The sequence below is a fragment of the Panthera leo genome, chromosome D2 (genome assembly GCF_018350215.1).
Source record: "Panthera leo isolate Ple1 chromosome D2, P.leo_Ple1_pat1.1, whole genome shotgun sequence".
In the NCBI taxonomy this organism is placed as follows: Eukaryota; Metazoa; Chordata; class Mammalia; order Carnivora; family Felidae; genus Panthera; species Panthera leo.
The window spans coordinates 44,749,782-44,767,692 of NC_056689.1; the positions used below are offsets into that span (position 1 = coordinate 44,749,782).

A 17,911-nucleotide genomic window follows, 5' to 3' on the forward strand; every position below is an offset into this window, starting at 1 on the left:
AAACAGAGCTAGAGGATAATTAAGCACTAAAGGTATGTCCTAGAAGAGGGTGGGGCCAATGCAAATTTAACAAGTAAATCATTAAACAGTTTCAGGCAACCTTTGTTCCCAGGCTGGGAATGCCAGCAGAGTTCAAATTCTTCTAGTAGAGAGATTTCTAAAAATTATCATTACAAGTCAGCTAGTGTAATAGAACACTGTGACAGGCTTATGGAGACAAAGGGTCCAGCCCAACATCCTCTCTGTGGTTATTAGCCAAGCAACCTCAAGCAAGACTTCACCTCCTTGGGGCCTTTATTAAACATCATTTATTTTTTAACAGAAAAGAAGTGGTTTTACCTTTTTTTTTTTTTTAAGGTTACATTTATACATCTTTAAAGATGTATTGAGGAGAAATGTTTGAAAGTTTTTATTGGCCCAAAGGAAGCAATCTGACTGCAGAGGCCAAATCTACACATATTCGAAAATTTAAACTACGGGATAACTTGGTGACTATCAAATTGTAACCGATTCAACTCCTTTCCTTCAGTACTTTATCTTTTACCCAAGCTCAAATCTGGTGCTAGCCAGGACCAGTCCACACCCCCAGGGCTATTTCATTCCATTGGCTGGCGGGCTGTCCTGCATTCTACACCCTTTAAGATTTACTGTCAGGGCGCCCGGTGTTTATTTGTCGGAGATGTTACGTGGCTCATGTATTACTTTTTTGTGTGTGTGTGTGTGTGTGTGTGTGTGTGTGTGTGCGCGCGCGCGCGCGCAAAACTGAGGCTGTCAGGGTAGAAAAACAACTTAAAAAGCCAATGGTGTAATTAGTAAAATCGTTTGGCTAGTAAAACTGTTCTAGATTTCAAATCCACAAGACAATTCACTTTGTAAGTTCCTGTATCATTTGCCACTGATGTAAAAATGAGTGGGGAAAAAAAGAGCTGGAAATAACTATCTCATAGTTTTCGTTCGGTGAGTCATAGATGCTCACAAAAACTTGCAGAGCACAATCAGATGGGCCGGTCATTCCCATTTCTAGAAGTGCATTTCGTCAGGATCCACCCTGGGTGTCACCTATACTAAGATCAAAAGGAGAGCGGTGCAGCATCTATTCAGCATACAGTGTTCACACTTGCAGGAACCCGGAATGATGGCTCACGGGGGAGGAAGACAGGACCACTAACGTGGCGGATTTCGGGAGGAAAACCCACCACCCGCGCCGAGACTGACACGCCTGCTGCGGGGGGCGGGGGGAGCGTGGGAGGGGGCCAGATCCCCGGCCAGGCAGGGCGGCGGGGAAGGGCGCGAGGGGCTCGGCCGGCGCTCACCTCCCTTGCAGGGCGTGCGGTGCTGGCTGTGCTGGGCTCGGTAGCCTTCGATGACCTCCCAGGAGCCGTCGTCGCGTCGGATGGGGAAGGACAAGCTCAGCACATGGTTGCAGGGCTTGATGATCCGCAGGATGCCGCGCACCCGGTTCCGCTTCTGCTCCTCGCTCTCCCGGGTCTTGAGGTCCTCCACCAGCTTGTCCTCCACTATGCTGGCGCCGCGGTCGAAGAAGCCCTCCACCATCTTGAAGAAGTTGGGGTCGTCCTCGCGGTCGGCCGCCGCCTCGCTGTAGTGTCGCCGGGCGGTCGGCGCGAGCCCCGGCTGCGGGGCTGCGGCGGCGGTGGGCTGCCCGCGGGCCCGGCCCAGCAGCGCGGCCGAGTCGGCCGCCGCGGAGCCCAGGGCGGCGGGCCCGGCGCGGGACAGCAGCAGCGCTTCGCCCAGGCAGCGGTACATGGCGGCAGGGCGGAGGCCGCGGAGCAGAAGCGCTCTCGGAGGCCCGGGGACGAAGGGAGGGAGGAAGGGCCCGGCGCGGGCTGCCCTTTTAAGCTGCAGCTTCCTGCCCCCTGGGCTGTCCCCTCCCCTCCGGCGCCCGCCGCCTAACAGGGAGGACGGACTTTGGGGGCCGAGGGCCCAAGTCGCCAGTGAATGGCAGGGCGGGGGGCGGGAGGTGCGCGCCGCCCAGGGAGCCGGGCCTCCGCCTCTGCTGCGGCCTCGCCCGGCCTCCCAGGCGGCGGCGCGTGCCTTCCAGGGGCGCTCGGGGGCGCGCAGGCGCGCACGCGGGCCCAGTGCGCATGCTCGCGCCGGCCCGGGGGCGGGGCGAGGGACCCACCGGCTGCCGGATCTGCAGGGAGGCGGTGTCTCAGGTCAGTGCGCGCCCCCACCGCGTCCAGGGGAGCGGGCCTTCGTAGGGAGTGGGCCCATTCCGGGAGGGGGCCTGCCCCGGAAGGGGCCTGTGTGCCTCTGGGGGGCGCTGACAGGCCGGGCCGCGGGGGGGGGGGGGGGGGGTGTGTGTGTGTGTGAAGGCGTGCGGTCTGGCGGCGGGCTGGGCCTGGTGAGTCACGGGTGTCCCTCCTTTCCGCCCGCACGCCCTCGGGCTGGGTGGCCGCCCTGCACTCTCTGGCCTGCCCTCTGGTGTTCCTGCGGGGCTGGGCCCCGCGACCCGGGAGCGGCGGTTGAAAGCCGGGCTGTGGGCTTGGCTCTGACTGCGGGGACTGCGAAGGACTTAATGTCATCCGGAGTAGGATTTTTGAGGTGGCTTTCAGGAAAGGAACAAGCCTGGGAGCTGGGGAATCCCTTACCCACTGGCCTTAGTCAAAAAACTAAGTTTTTAATTTTGCTCCATGGCAGCCATTCATTAATGTCAAGATAAAAATTATGTGAGTCATTGTATCTTTGTAACATTTACTGACCATGTTTCCCCTTTTCAGAAGTATGTTCTTGAAATAGTTTAAAAACAAAAAGGCACTATAGAAATGCAATAATAATACTGCAGGAAGTTCTCAGTAATATATGTGTTAAGTGGTCCAGAATAGGATTTGTAAACTTTAAGCTACATGAGGGTTAATTTTGTACTTACACGTATGTGATGAGCAATGCTAAAGTTATAGGCTCCTGTAGGTAAGACGCATGTAAGTCCTATGACTCAGTCTTCTGAAAAGCTACCAAACAAAGGCCACAGTACCAACTTCAGTGGCTCCAGTGTACTTTGGTGGTTTAAAATGGCACCTTTTTGATCTGCAAAACAACTTCCTGACATTCACTTTATGCATCTATTAGAATATGGAAAAGAATGTCCTTAATTCTTACAATATACCACAAAGTATAAAGTGACAACCTAGATTGTTAGATTATATTCATCTATCTCAGTGTGCTCTCAAAGAAGATGCAGCTGATACTTTATCTTATTTGCTAGATAAATGTATCATTATTTATATTTGTATGTTGTTTTTCAGTGAAAAATACTCTCTGAACTGAATCCTGAATTTGTCTTGTTGGTAAAAAAAAAAAAAAAAAAAATCAAGGTAACAGATTTCCTTTTCACTTGATGGTATTATTTTACATTGCAAAAAACCGCCATGAAAACCAAACCCCAAATCCTAAAATGTTAGAATAAAGTGATTAACATCAGTAAATATGTGGACATTTTTTTCTCTTCAGATTAAATTCTTTGGTATGTTTTGAGGAAAGTGGTTTGAAAGCTTAGTTTTATTACCCTGTTTATCTCTTTCTTGATAGCCATAGCCTTCTGAAAAATAAATGTTTAACTTCTTCCAAGTTGTATTCACCTGAATTCAAAAGTTGGAAAGGCTATGGAAGTAGTGAGGAAATTATGTTTGAGAGCCTCCTATGTATAAATATCTTACAAAATGGTTCCATAAGTACCCTATAAAGTGGATGCTTTTATTTTTAAATTTTCCATTGTGTTTTAAAATTATAAGTTGTAAAAAAAATTCAAATCATACGGAAAATTCAAATGGTATAGGTAAAAGAGTGATATTTTCCAAACACTACTTTCCTTTCCCCCATTTAGTAAGTAGTTGGGAGTATTTCTCTTTAAACTAAAGTAGGTATTGTAATTCCCGATTTAACAGAAGGGGGAACTGAGGCTCATAGAGGCCAAATACATTGTTGATGGTCACCTTGCAGGTAAATAGCAGTCTGGGAATCAAACCTGTGTATTCGACTCCAAAGTTATTCTATTGCTACTGTCCAAGAAATAGTTTAAGTATTTGTTGCATTTAAACTACTGTGATATAAAGCCTAGTAAGTTTCAGCTTTACATTGATGATTTTTTCTTATTTTATTTTATTTAAAATTCCAGTATAGTTAACATACAGTATTTTATTTGTTTTAGGTGTACGATATAGTGATTGAACAATTCCATATATTACATTGATGATTGCCTTTATAAAATATACAGTTATTTTGTAAATTAAATTTTTATTATTAGTAATTTCCATTTCAAAAGGAGGCCAGAATTTAACTTGAAGGGAATTTGGTCACTTGATAACCTTCAACAAAGACAAATCCATGTTCTGCCTTTGACATTTATGAGTTTTCCTTAGCTGTTTTAAAATTGCAGGTTATTTCTCTTTGATCATTGCATGCTTTTGTGTTTGAAAGTGCTTTTAAAAATATTTCAGAAGAAGAGTTTTAGGATTTAGAAAGATATAGCATATAAATAAATGAACAACATAATCTTTAAAAAAATGATTTGAAAAAATGCATACTTTCTACCGTGTCTCTCTTTGTCTCTTCTGGACATTTCATTTAAACAGAATGATACAATATGTGGCCCTCTGTGATTGGCTTCTTTCACTTAGGACAGTGTTTTAAAGATTCATCTATGTTGTAGCATGTATCAGTATTTCATATTTATGGCTAAATAGTATGTATTGTGTTACTGTATCACATTTTTAAATCCATTCATCATGGACATTTTAGCTATTGTGAATCATGCTCTTATGAACATTCTTGTACAAGTTTTTGTTTGGACATAGGTTTTCTCAACTCTTGGGTATATACCTAGAAGTGGAATTGCTGTTAACCTTTGGGGGGAAAAAAGCTTTCTTAACCTTGAGAAACTGCCAAGCTGTTTTCCACAGCAGCTGCACCATTTTCTTTCTTACTAGCTGTATATTAGGGTTTCGATTTCTCTGCATCCTCCGCAACACTTGTTACTATCTGGTGTTAAGTGGTAGCTCATTTTGGTTTTGATTTGCAATTCCTTGATGGGTAATGATGTTGAACATCTTTTCACCTGCTCATTGGTCATTTGCATATCTTTTCTTGGAGAAATGTCTGTTCATTTCCTTTTCCTATTTTTTTTTTTTTAAAGTTTATTTGTTTTGAGGGAGACAGAGAGGGAGAATGAGGCCGAGCACTTATGCCTGAGAGAGCCAGGGAAAGGCAGAGAGGGAGAGAGAATCCCCAACAGGCTCACAGCTGTCAGTGCAGAGCCCGAGGCGGGGCTTGAACTCATGTCATGACCTGAGTAGACCTGAGTAGACCTGGTTACTTAACCGACAGCCACCAGGCCTTCCTCCTTTTCATATTTTTTAACTGGATTATTTGTCTTTTTTATTGTTGAGTTGTAACACTTCTTTATATATTCTAGATACAAATCCTTTATAAGATGCCTGATTCGTAGGCGTTTGCTACTGTTCTGTTGTTGCCTTTCTACATCTTTGGTGGTGTCCTTTGAAGCACAAACATTTTTAACTTTGATGATGTTCAATTTATAAATGTTATCTTTTATTGCTTGTGCTTTTGGTGTCATGTCTAAGAAGTCATTGTCTAATTGGAGGTCATGAAGATTTACACCTATGTTTTCTTGTAAGAGTTTTATAGTGTTAGCTTTTACATTAGGTCTTTTTACATTTAGTTCTTTTACATTTTGGTCTCAAAATGGACTTTGAGTTGATTTTTGTACATGGAATGAGGAAGGAATCCAGTTTCATTCTTCTGTCGGTGGATATCCATTTGTTCGAAAGGTTGTTTCTTCCCCCCATTTAATTATCTACACACTCTATCAAAAATTAATTGACCTAAATGTGAGGATTTATTTCTGGACTCTTCAGTTCATTTTTACTTGCCCATATGTCTTTTTTTACACTGGTACCACACTATCTTGATTACTGTAGCTTTGTAGTAAATTTTGAAATTGGGAAGTGTGAGTCCTCTCACTTTGTTCTTTTTCAAGATTGATTCTTCTGAGTGCCTTGAATTTTCATATGAATTTTAGGATCAAGTGATCAGTTTCTGCACAGACTCCAGCTGGAATTTTGATTGAGATTGTGTTGAATCTGTAGATCTGTTTGGGGAGTTGTACCATTTTTAAAAAAAAAATTTTTTTAATGTTTATTTATTTTTGAGACAGAGAGAGACAGAGCATGAATGGGGGAGGGTCAGAGAGAGAGGGAGACACAGAATCTGAAGCAGGCTCCAGGCTCTGAGCTGTCAGCACAGAGCCTGACATGGGGCTCAAACTCACGGACCGTGAGATCATGACCTGAGCTGAAGTCGGACGCTTAACCAACTGAGCCACCCAGGCGCCTTGGGAGTTGTACCATTTTAACAATATCCCATCTGGGCTTCATGAACATGAGATGTTTTTTCATTTGCTTAGGTCTTTGAAAATTGCTCTCAGCAGTGTTTTGTCTTTTCAGAGTAGAAGTTCTGTACTTCCTTCGTTAAGTTTATCACTAAGCCTTTTATTCTTTTTCATGCTATTGTAACAGATTGTTTTCTTCATTTTCAGGTTGTTCACTTCACGTTATAGAAATATAATTGATTATTATATATTTTTATTTTTAAAGCTTATTTATTTATTTTGAGAGAGAGAGAGAGAGAGAGAATCTCCAGCACTGTCAGTGCAGAGCCCAACACCGGGATCAATCTCAACAACTGTGAGATTGTGACCTAAGCTGAAACCAAGAGTTGGACACATAACTGACTGAACCACCCAGGTGCCCCGATTATTGTATATTGATCTTTTATGCTTTCACCTTACTGAGCTCATTTATTACTTATGATTAGTTACTTTAGTGGATTTCTTAGGATTTTCTACTTACAAGCTCATCTGCGAAGGGCGATAGTTTTACTTCTTTTCCAATAGATGTATTTTATTTCACTGCCTAATTGCTCCTTATTTTTCTTTTACTGCCCAGTATTTCGTTGTATGTACATGCCATAGTTATTTTTGCTAGTCTCTCACTGATGGGCATGTAAGTTGCTTCTAATACCTTGAAGTCACAGCAGTGCAACCATGAATAACCTACTACATAGAACATCTGTTTTCAGACTTTTTTCTCTCAGGATGACTTTATCTTCCTAAGTATGAGCAGTGATTTTGAACTTAGGAAGAATTTAATAGCCATCAGAATTTTGTTTTCCTATGAAGTTGTTCACTTCTCATTTGACATAAGTAGAAAAGTCAAATATTTGATTTTTTAAACAAGAGTTTCTAGGGGTGCCTGGGTAGCTCAGTTAAGCGTCTGACTCTTGATTCGGCTCAGGTCATGATCTCACAGTTCGTGAGTTCAAGCCGTGCATTGGGCTCTGTGCTGGTGGTGAGTAGCCTGCTTGGGATTCTCTCTCTCTCCCTCTCTCTCTGCCTCTCCCCTACTTGCTCTCTCTCTCTCTCTCTCTCTCAAAATAAATAAATACAACTTAAAAAAAAAGTTTAAATAAGAGCTTCTAAACAAGGAACTAAAGAATTTGATGTTTCTTTTATTAGGTCACTATCTTTCTAATTTTAATAGTTTTTTTTTAAGATTATTTTGTGACAACATTTTATTTTATTTTTTAAATGTTTATTTATTTTGAGGGGTAGAGAGTGCACTGCATGTGTAGGAGGGGCAAGGAGAGAGGGAGAGAGAGAATCCCAAGCAGTTTCCACACTGTCAGTGCAGAGCCCAATGTGGGCTCATGAACTGAGATCATGACCTGAGCTGAAATCTGGAGTCAGACACTTAACCAACTGAGCCACCCAGGCACTCCTATTTTATTTTATTTTACTTTACTGTACTTTATTTTATTGTTATTGTTATTGTTATTGTTATTGTTATTGTTATTTTATTTTATTTTATTTTAAAGTAAGCTCTATGCCCAGCATGGGGCTTGAACTCATGACCGTGAAATCAAGAGTTGCATACTCTAGTGACTGATCCAGCCAGGCGCCCTATATTTCAAGAGGTTTTACACAAGTGCTTATTAGTACTTCATTAATCAGCCAGTTGAGTGTGAGGAGAGAAGAGAACCTTGTGCTATGGGAACACCAAATGCAAAGGCCTGAAGGTAAATGAGACAATGATTTGAGAATATAGGGTAGCATACACTCTGGGTGAAAGCAGTTTGATCATGATAACAGTTTGGCTTAAGCATCAATTTGGTTGAAAATTAGTATTCTCTAATTCTGTTTTTTTTTTTTTCCAATATTGGTAATTTGGGTGCATCATGGATTGTTTTTCAAGCCTGTGTGCTATAATTTTCAGGAAAATTTTTTCTGATACTTGCTTTTGTGTTTCTAATTGATTTTCAGAAAAGTTTGTCATTTTCATTTTTCCCCTTTAGTGAGCATGTTTTTTTAGTAAGCAGAAAACAGTAAACAAAATCCAAGAAAAGGATCTGAGTTTGTAGTCTTTTTTCCTCTTAAAAAAACTTTTTTCCTAATAAATTAAATGTCACTTATATCTACTTGTCTAGTTTGGTTAAGGTGAGTAATATTCAACAAAGGTTTTTATCAACTCTTGCTTAAGGGCTCTTTCCATGTTGTGGATAAACATAAAAACTCATTGTAGGAACTTTATCTCTTTAAGCATAGTATGCAAGAAACAAATAGGTCTCTTAAAAATTAACTGTACTAAGAAGGGATTCTGAACTCACCTGTACGTAATTCATTATGCCTGTGTCTTTGTTTTTAAATTGAGATCTTTTGTTTCCCTTGTATGTTAAAAGGGTGCCTCACCCCTCAGCTCTATTTATTGATCTATGTAGATGACCCATTATAAAAGCAAATCTTTATTCTAGGTTTTGCATTTCCATTTTGGAAATTTTAGATCACTTGTGATCTTACTATGGGATTGGAGTTAGAATAGTAAGGAAAAAAGTGTAAAAATTTTTACTAAAAATTGAGACATGTCTGTGATGCTGTTAAAAAGCAGACATAACTGAAAAGCAGGTCAGAGAAGCAAAAAGTACCTTCTCATTGACTATCATGGAAGAGTTATGGAAGAAACAGACTTTATTGTGAAGCATAGCTATGAGTGTAATGGCACTGAGTCTGCTCTTATTGAAAGGTAGAAAAGAAAAACATGAATGAGGCAGTATGGATCCAGGAAGAGACACTGGTAATGGTTGGGGTCAGCTAAGTAGCAGTGGCCTAACTTCCTGGCCTTGAAGTGAACAAGATATTTGCTAGCTGTATTAGTTGGGACATTATCCAAATAAAAGTGCCTTAGACTGAAGCTGCAAACTAAATGAGATAACTATAATCTAACAAGAAGCCTGGGGGCAAGGCTATTCCCGTAGGTTATTGGTATAGGGCTCAGTGATTCTATCAGGGAACCAAGAGCTTTTCTGTGTTATATTCAGCAAGTTGGTGGTCTCTTTCTTCATGGTTGTAAGTTTGCTATATCAGTTCCAGGGGTCACATCAAGTTAACAACCAAGTGCTATGTAGAGCATAGGACTATGCTATGTAGGAACAGCAGTTTCCTCCCATACATATTTCTTTGTTGGTAACAGAAAATCTTGGGGCACCTGGGTGGCTCAGTCAGTTGAGCATCTGACTTCAGCTCAGGTCATGATCCCACGGTTGGTGGGTTTGAGTCCCGCATCAGGCTCTGTGCTGACATCTCAGATACTGGAGCCTGCTTACAATTCTGTGTCTCCCTTTCTCTCTGCTCCTTCCTCCACACACACACACGTGCTCTCTCTCTCTCTCTCTCTCTCTCTCTCTCTCTCTCTCTCTCAAAACAAACATTAAAAAAAAACATCTTTTCCAGGGGTGCCTGGGTGGCTCTGTCAGTTGAGCGTCTGGCTCAGGTCATAATCTCATGATTCATGATTTCAAGTCCTGCATCCGGCTCTGTGCTGCCAGCACAGAACCCTCTTTGGATCCTCTGTCCTCCTCTCTCTTTCTGCCCCTCTCCTGCTCATGCACTCTCTCTCAAAAATAAATAAACATTAAAAAGAAAATCTTTTCCAAAAGCCTGCCAGCCAGCTTCAGCTCTTTCAGGCGGGCCTCAGTAGCCAGGAATGGGTTATATGCCATGCCCTTGCTGTGAAGGAAGTCAGAAGTAGGGCTTTCTGACACTTTGAACTTCTAAGGTACAGATAGGCACTGCCAGCAAGGAAGAAAGAGCAGGAGGAATAATTGTGAAGTTGGCAACCAGCAGTGTTTGCTGTATTTGCTTCAGAAAATAGCTCGCCTGCTCTGTGTTCTTACTGTGATAATATTATTTCCTTAGAATTTAAACACAGTTTCAGAGGGGTTAAACATTCTTAAATATAATACTGGGAATTATGCTTGTGGTTTCATGTCTTTACATTGAGAAATCTACAGATTCTAGTTCCCTTTGAAAACTATCATTATGTTTTATGTTCTCTACATTGAGACATTTGCTGAGTCTAGTTCCCTTTGAGATTTTATATAATGATTATAGTTTTAAGATTATGCCTCAATTTTTTTTTTTTTTTTTTTTTTGCCATTGACATCTTATAAGGCAATATTTACTGTGTTGCCAGATAAGAGAACAGAACAGAAACCCATCCTCAGCTTCTGGGGGACAATATGGGAAATATAATGAAATATAAAATGCTCAGATGATTTCATGAGCTCTTCAAATTAAGCTGCCACCAGCAATTTTTGTCAATGGTGTAACACACAGGCAAGTGGCTTAAGTCAACAGGAGGGCTAATCTGGCCTTTATGTTGAAACTGGAAGTTCTTTTGTTGTGCTAAGGGCAGAAGTGACCATTTCATTGGAGCCTCTATGTTATAGGACATACTATCAGAAACACAGTTTGGGATAAGACTATTTTGAAGATACTTGGGGTAGATATGTAATGATGCCCTTTACATATATTTGTCCTCCACAATTTTCTTGTCAGAGACAGAATCTTTATCATTGTATTCCTGGAGGGCCACATAAAACCAATGAAACACAAAGGTTTCTAGATTCTAGAAATTGATATCACCAGCCACCCACAGTGGAAGTTCTGGCCAGCTGTTTAAAAAAAAATTAAGTGTTGGTGTGACTGAGTAGCTCAGTCTGTTAAGCGTTCGACTCAATTTTGGCTCAAGTCATGATTTCACCGTTTGTGGGATCAAGACCCAAGTTGGGCTCTCCGCTGACAGTACGGAGCCTGCTTGGGATTCTGTCTCTCCCTCTCTCAGTATCCCTCCTGTGCTCTCTTTCTCTTTCAAAAAAAATAAATAGGCTTAAAAAAAAATTAAGTATTGGTGCTCCTGAGTGGCTCAGTTGGTAAAGCGTCCGACTTCAGCTCGGGTCATGATCTCACGGTTTGTGAATTCAAAGCCTGTCATCGGGCTCTGTGCTGACAGCATGAAGCCTGCTTGGGATTCTGTCTCCTTCTCTCTCTGCTCCTCCCTCTCTCTCTCAAAGCAAATAAATAAACTTAAAAAAAATGAAGTATCAGCGTGTAACAGTGTATCAGTGCGAAAGTGCTGATACAGAGATAGGAGAGGTGTCAGGACTTCAAGAGCAAGGGAAGTTGTGTTGAAAGGCTCTTTTGAAAGCAGGTATTTATCCATACTTTCATGTGTTTTTTTCTAGGTCAGATATAAAATGGAATTATTTTTGAATAACAATTGTTTGGTGTATTTTAATAAGTATTCTAAAGAATGACAGACTTTGACTATCTTGTGTAATTTCATATTGCCACGCCTCTTTTCTTATGAAATACAAACACCAAAAAAAGTGAAGGAAATATGAGAGAAATAATCACACTTGGCTTGAAAGTAACTAGAAAAAAATTAAATTGAAAAAAAAAAAAGCAAAAAACTAAAAGACCTGAACCTTGAGAAATTCCAGTTCCTTACCTCTTATGGTTGTCATTTATTTTAACATTTTCTTAGAGAAAAATTTAAAAGTGTGCCTATGAAAATAATAGGAAGACTGCCCCATCAGTCTGCAATGACTGTGCGTTTTCAACTACAGGCATTCCTCGCTGATCCAAGATCTGCTGTCTGAACTCAGAAACATAACAGATGGGACAACAAGGGATAGTTACATTTATTCCTAACCTATTTCTGCAGACTCATGTCATTTCTAATCCAAGTCACTTTTTCTCATATTGGTTCTCATGATGAAAAACTTAAATCTTCCTAATTTTTCTCTATAGTTATTAGTTAAAATAGTAATAACTGGCAAAAACTGAATTTGATTTTTTATTTTTTTTCTTCTGTTTTTACCCCTGGCCCCCCACCAATCCCCCAGCCTGACTCTGAATTTGAATTTTATTTTATTTTATTTATTATTATTATTTTTAGATATATATATTTAACAAATTTTTAATGTTTATTTTTGAGAAAGAGACAAGGTGAATGGGGGGAAGGGCTGAGAGAGAGGGAAACACAGAATCTGAAACAGGCTCCAGGCTCTGAGCTGTCAGCACAGAGCCTGATGCGGGGCTCAAACTCACGAATCGTGAGAGATCGTGACCTGAGCCGAAGTCAGACGCTTAACCAACTGAGCCATCCAGGCACCCCTGAATTTGAATTTTAAAGAGTAGATTAAGACCTGAAAATTCTGAAATAGGAAAGAAGAATGCTTAAAAATCGGTATCTAGGCACATAAAAGCACTCCAGGATATATTTTAAGATACTAACAGTTGAAAAAACAATGACTAGATATATTCATTTTTTCCACTTCTTAAATTTTATTTTTATTTTGAAGTAATTATGCTAATGATAATTTGTTCTGAAATAAGTTTTCTTTAGAAATAATTTTAGATATATAGAAGAGGTGCAAAGATACTGCAGAGTTCCCTTCACCCATTTTCCCCTAATGATAACATCTTATATAGCCAGAATACATTTATCAAAATTAAGAAATTAGCATTGGTACAGATTGATTTTTTTTTAATTGTCATGTTAGCCAAATTGTCATATTGACCAACATGCTTTTTGCTGAATTACCTGGAGCTGTAGTATTGATCTTATCCGTGATCTGTGTTCTTAGCTCAGCTCTTTCTGATGGTCACGTTTGGTACCCTGTGACCTTCATCCTGTTCCTCAGGTTACAGATGACTGACCGCCTTTTGGGCAGATACCCAACCATGTCCAGTCTAAATGCTGGCCAGAAACCTGTGATGTGACTTGGTCAGAAGGATGGCTTTCCAATTTTAGTTTTATTTCTAATCCATGTGTCTCTTAATAATATCCTCCCCACTTACAGAGCTGGTCGAAATGTCTTTTTAAACCAAAAAAGCCTGATCAAAATGATATGCGTTAGGTAACTGCACCTTGGTTCATTGTGGCTAGAGTGTGTGTATGTGTAGGTCTGTTGGGGAGGGAGGGAGAGGCAGAAGAAGAAATGGCAAGAGATTAAGGAGGCAGCTCACCAGACAGTGTGTCTCTTCATTTGACTAGTTTATTGGCTTTACTGATATCTTCTGTTGCATATTTGTCTTTGCGATTTTTGAATCTGGAGATGCAAATCTTTTCAGGTTCTAGAACATTTTCTTTTCTTTTTTCTTTTTCTTTTTTAATGTTTATTTTTGAGAGAGAGAGCCAGAGCACAAGTGGGGGAAGGGCAGAGAGAGAGGGAGACACAGAATCAGAAGCAGGCTCCAGGTTCTGAGTTGTCAGCACAGAGTCCAACGCAGGGCTCAAACTCAAGAACCGAACTGTGAGATCATGACCTGAGCCGAAGTCAGACACTTAACTGACTGAGCCACCCAGGGGCCCCTTTAGGTTCTAGAACATTTTCAACTGTTACTTCTTCAAATACTGTCTCTACCCCATTCTGTCCTCCTTCACTTTATCTTCTGTGTTTCTTACCTACTCTTTTTGTGTTTTCAGCTTTTTATTTTTTTGTGCTTCATTCTACAAGGATTCAGTTTTTCCACATAGCTCTCTCCTTTTTTTCTTCTGGGTTGGGGCTATTGGTAGAGAAGCTTTATAATTTTTCCTGGCATTGAGGAGGGGGCATCTCATCTTTGTGCCATTTTCTGACTTTGGCCATTGCTGAGCTGTACCTTGGCTGGCTTAGTCTTGATTGGCACTGCCTGCTGTGCTGTGTCTGAAGCTGATGTCCCTGCTACTACTGACCTCTGGTCAGCAGGTCTGTGTGTGCTGGATCCACCCTAATTCTGGGCTCTTTTGGGCCCAGTGGCCCCAAACAAACTTCTTAATGGTTTCTACAGCATGCTGGTGTGCTTGGGTCTTTGAGGCAGCTTTTCAGGAATATAGTATGAGCATGTCCTTGGCTGTTACTGAGCTACCACACTGATATAGTGGCAGGTGCGAGGTTTTTGCTAAAAGACATACAGTTCTCTGGACCATAACTTGCAAAAGGGAAAGACAGTTATCTTCTAGTCTGAGTCCTTACCCACAAACATTTTCTCACCCTTTCTCGCCCCAAGGCATAGTCGCAGATGGGATAGGAAGTAAGAATTCCAAACTTTTAACTATTTTCTAGCTCCCCATTCTCTCTGTACTCCTCCTTCAGGTTTTTACGTCCTCTCAATTGTTGTGGGAGAATTGCATTTACGCCAGCACCTCCTACTTCCTCTATGCTGTAGTTTACAGTATAAACTCTACCAGGAAAGTTTTCTTGCTTTGGTCTGTGGTGCTGAAAGCCAGGGTTTTAGAATTTAAAAAAAACCCTGGGGCATCTGGGTGGCTCAGTTGGTTAAGCATCCGACTTCAGCTCAGGTCATGATCTCACTGCTTGTGAGTTTGAGCCCCGCGTCGGGCTCGGTGCTGCCAGCTTGGAGCCTGGAGCCTACTTCAGAATCTGTCTCCATCTCTCTGCTCCTCCCTTGCTTGTGCTCTGTCTCTGTCTCTCTCAAATATAAAATAAAACTTAAAATTTTTTTTTTTTTAAATTTAGAATTAAAAAAAACCCTTAGATCTTGCACGTGAAATTCTTAACTTTCAAGAATTGTGGTTTCATTGGACTAAGGACCTAAATGTAAGAGCCAAAACCATAAAACTCTTAGAAAAAATGTAGGTGTAAATATTCATCATCTTATATTAGGCAACATTTTCTTAAATATGACACCAGGGATGCCTGGGTGGCTCAGTGGGTTAAGCATCCAACTCCTGATTTCGGCTCAGGTCATGATCTCATGGTTCATGGAACTGAGCCCTGCATTGGGCTCTGTGCTGATAGTGTGGAGCCTGCTTGAGAATCTCTGTCTCCCTCTCTCTCCACCCCTCCCTGGCTTAGGCACGTGCACTCTTTCTCAAAATAAATAAACTTTAAAAAACGCTTAAATATGACACCAGAAGCACAAAAGGTAGATAAATTTGTCTTTATCAAAATTAAAAACTTTTGTACATCAGAAGTACTCTCAAGATAGATATTGAAGTACCAATATCTTTTCATAGAATAAGTGAGTCCACAATTCAGGATAGAATTCTAAACTAGAGATATATATTTGGTCATCATCAGTGAGTAGGCAGTGTGAACATGGTAATCCCAGGATGGAAGTGAGAAGAGCAAAGGAAGGAGTCCTGGGGGAACGTCAGTCTCTGAGCACCGAGTAGAGAAAGGAAGGAGTGATCTGCAAGGTTGAAAGAAGAGTATGAGTTATCATAGAAGTTTCCCCACTTGACTCTAAGCTCCTTGAGGGCTCGACTCTGTCATGTTCCTCATTTTATCCCCAGTTCTGGTCATAAAGTAGGTTTCTGGTTGTCAAATGAAAACTGAGAAGTCTTAAGGAACAGTGGTCAGCAGTGTCAAATGTCTCAAATAGGTCAACGGACATAAGGACTGAGCAAACAAGGAGCTGATTGACGGTCTTTAGAAGAGCATCGATGGAGCGTCTGTGGTGGAGATAAATGCCAGATTGCTGATGATGAAGGGTGAAAGGTTGCGAGAAGGTGGAGACAGTAAGTGCAGACATTCTTTTAAAAAAAACTTGAAGGATAGTAGGTAGAGGGCATGCTGTATCAAGATGAGAGTGACTCCAACATGGTTATGCACTACACAGAAGTTGGCAGAAAGGGAGAAGTTGATACAGGCAAAAGGAAGTATGTGAGACTGAATGTTATCCTCAGGATTAGCGGGAATGGAGGGAAGATATAGGGCTGGAGTAGGAGTAGGAGTATAGTTTCTACTGACATAGGAGTAGCGGAAGGAGAGATGGTGTTGAGGAAGAAAAGTGTTTGGGTGGTAGGTGAGGGATTTGGGGCCTCCTTACACTTGATTAATTTTCTCAGTAAAGTGTGGGGAGGTTAAAGTCATTAGCTGAGTTTATCGAGTAAGAAAATAGTGATTGTAGGGGAGAGTTTGAGGAGAGGGGAGCATTTTCAGAAGGCCATTGGTGGAAATGAGAGGGCTAATGGAATGGATTACTTAGACGAATTGTAATGACACATATTTCATGGCTCTGGTGTATATAGTTGTATGAGTGATCTTCTCCCCCCATTATTTCTGAAGCAGAAATAATACTCTCAACCTGAGTGAGCAGACAAGTTGAACAAGTCCCCGTCTAATGGGCCAGTGTAGCAGAAAGGGAGGCAAGAGATTTCAGCAGTGACAGGGTTTAAAGCGATGGGCCATTGAGGCTAAGCTGAATAGGGGGTAACTTTTGAAACCGGAAAGTAGCAGCTGGGATATGAAGTGTCGAGACTGGATATTGGAATTTAAGATTAAGTTAAATTTCAGATTAAATAGGAGGAGCAGTTGCTGGTTATGACTGACTGCAAGAGCTGGTTATGGAGCAGATTTCTGAAGTAGAGAGAAAGTGAAGGTTACGGGGGTTGAACAGATAAGGGAACTGTAAAGCTAGGGTGTTAACAGGAGCCAGCTACAGAGGAAGTAAGTTGCTCAGAATGGTTCTAGGACAAGGGTTGGGAAGATTATGAACTTTGTTCCAAAGTCTTTAGTGAACGTGGGAGAGTGACCAAGAGGTCAGTCGATGACAGAAACAAGGAGAGAAAGGCAGGAACAGGACATAAACCTCTACAGAGGTACTTTTATATGAGGGTAAAGAACTGCATTGGTGAACAAAGAATGACCTCCATGCCTCACCTTGGCTGAGCAGGAGAAAGAATAGCTTGCATTCAGATTTTAGTTTAGACAGAAAGACTGCTGGAATGTTATTCAAATTGGTTCAAGGTTTAGGGTATTTGTTTACAGTGGAACATGTAAAGGGTTATCAGGAAATATAGCTATTGGACATGTGCGCTAGTCGAGGAGGGGGAGTACACACCAGAAATGAGATCAGAGTGCAGCGACAAAGAGGAATTAAATTGGAGGGGCTTAGGTTTGGATGATTGTGGTAGTGATGAAAAACATGGTAGTCTTAGCTGGTCTCAAAATTTTTATTGATTTTGTGGGAAAATGTATTTATGCTGACAGACTGAGATACTGGTTGTGCACAAAACTGGATGACTTCATTATTTTCAGGTCTACTTAGCAATGTTTAGCAATCTGTGGCCTTTGCTCAGCATGTCATGAAGAACCCTAGCACGGAGGTGTTTTCTTCTTTGGCAAGGCCTAGCCCTGGTAAGGAGGATGGCAGGGCAGAAGCAATTGGTGGTCACGTGATCTTTTGACCAGGACAAACTTGTCTCTAAGGGGTGGGTAGGTAGGTAGAGATAATCCTGAGTCCAAATTGGGGTGAGAAATCATAGGTCATCAGTCCTTTGGAAAACCTGATGCCAGCTTGAAGGGGTATGTAAAAAATTCTGAGTCCCAAAAGGAGGGACTAGCAGTAAGGATGATTAATGATCTTCTTCATGACTTAAAAATTTAATACTATTGCAGCAGTATTTAAGTCATATTTAAGTTAAAAAGTATAACCTGAAATGCTACATATTAAATGTCTATTTTTAAAATTAGAAAATGTGTCAAATTATAAAGTTGCAAAATAATACTCTCAAAATTTTACCTCTCCCAA

The 17,911-nt window shown here is 41.1% G+C and overlaps 2 protein-coding genes across 8 annotated transcripts in view; one reads left to right on the forward strand and one right to left on the reverse strand.

Annotated features, from left to right (window-relative positions):
• Positions 1-2,055, reverse strand: part of GLUD1 (glutamate dehydrogenase 1) — a 38,322-nt gene extending 36,267 nt beyond the window's left edge. The window contains exon 1 of the mRNA XM_042908125.1: positions 1,314-2,055. Coding sequence (XP_042764059.1) covers positions 1,314-1,764 — 451 coding nt within the window. The 5' untranslated portion in view covers positions 1,765-2,055. The remainder of the gene's footprint in view (positions 1-1,313) is intronic.
• Positions 2,056-2,121: 66 nt separating this feature from the next.
• The window catches only part of SHLD2 (shieldin complex subunit 2), an 83,245-nt gene continuing 67,455 nt past the window's right edge, over positions 2,122-17,911 (forward strand). For 3 of the 7 annotated variants that reach the window (XM_042907936.1, XM_042907934.1, XM_042907935.1), the window contains exons 1-2: positions 2,122-2,174; positions 15,761-15,896. Coding sequence is in view for 2 of the 7 variants with exons in the window: in XM_042907934.1 (XP_042763868.1) it covers positions 15,860-15,896 (37 nt within the window). In the remaining 5 variants the exon portion in view is untranslated. The remainder of the gene's footprint in view (positions 2,175-15,760; positions 15,897-17,911) is intronic. The other 4 variants (XM_042907938.1, XM_042907937.1, XM_042907940.1 and 1 more) reach the window with 3 other exon arrangements.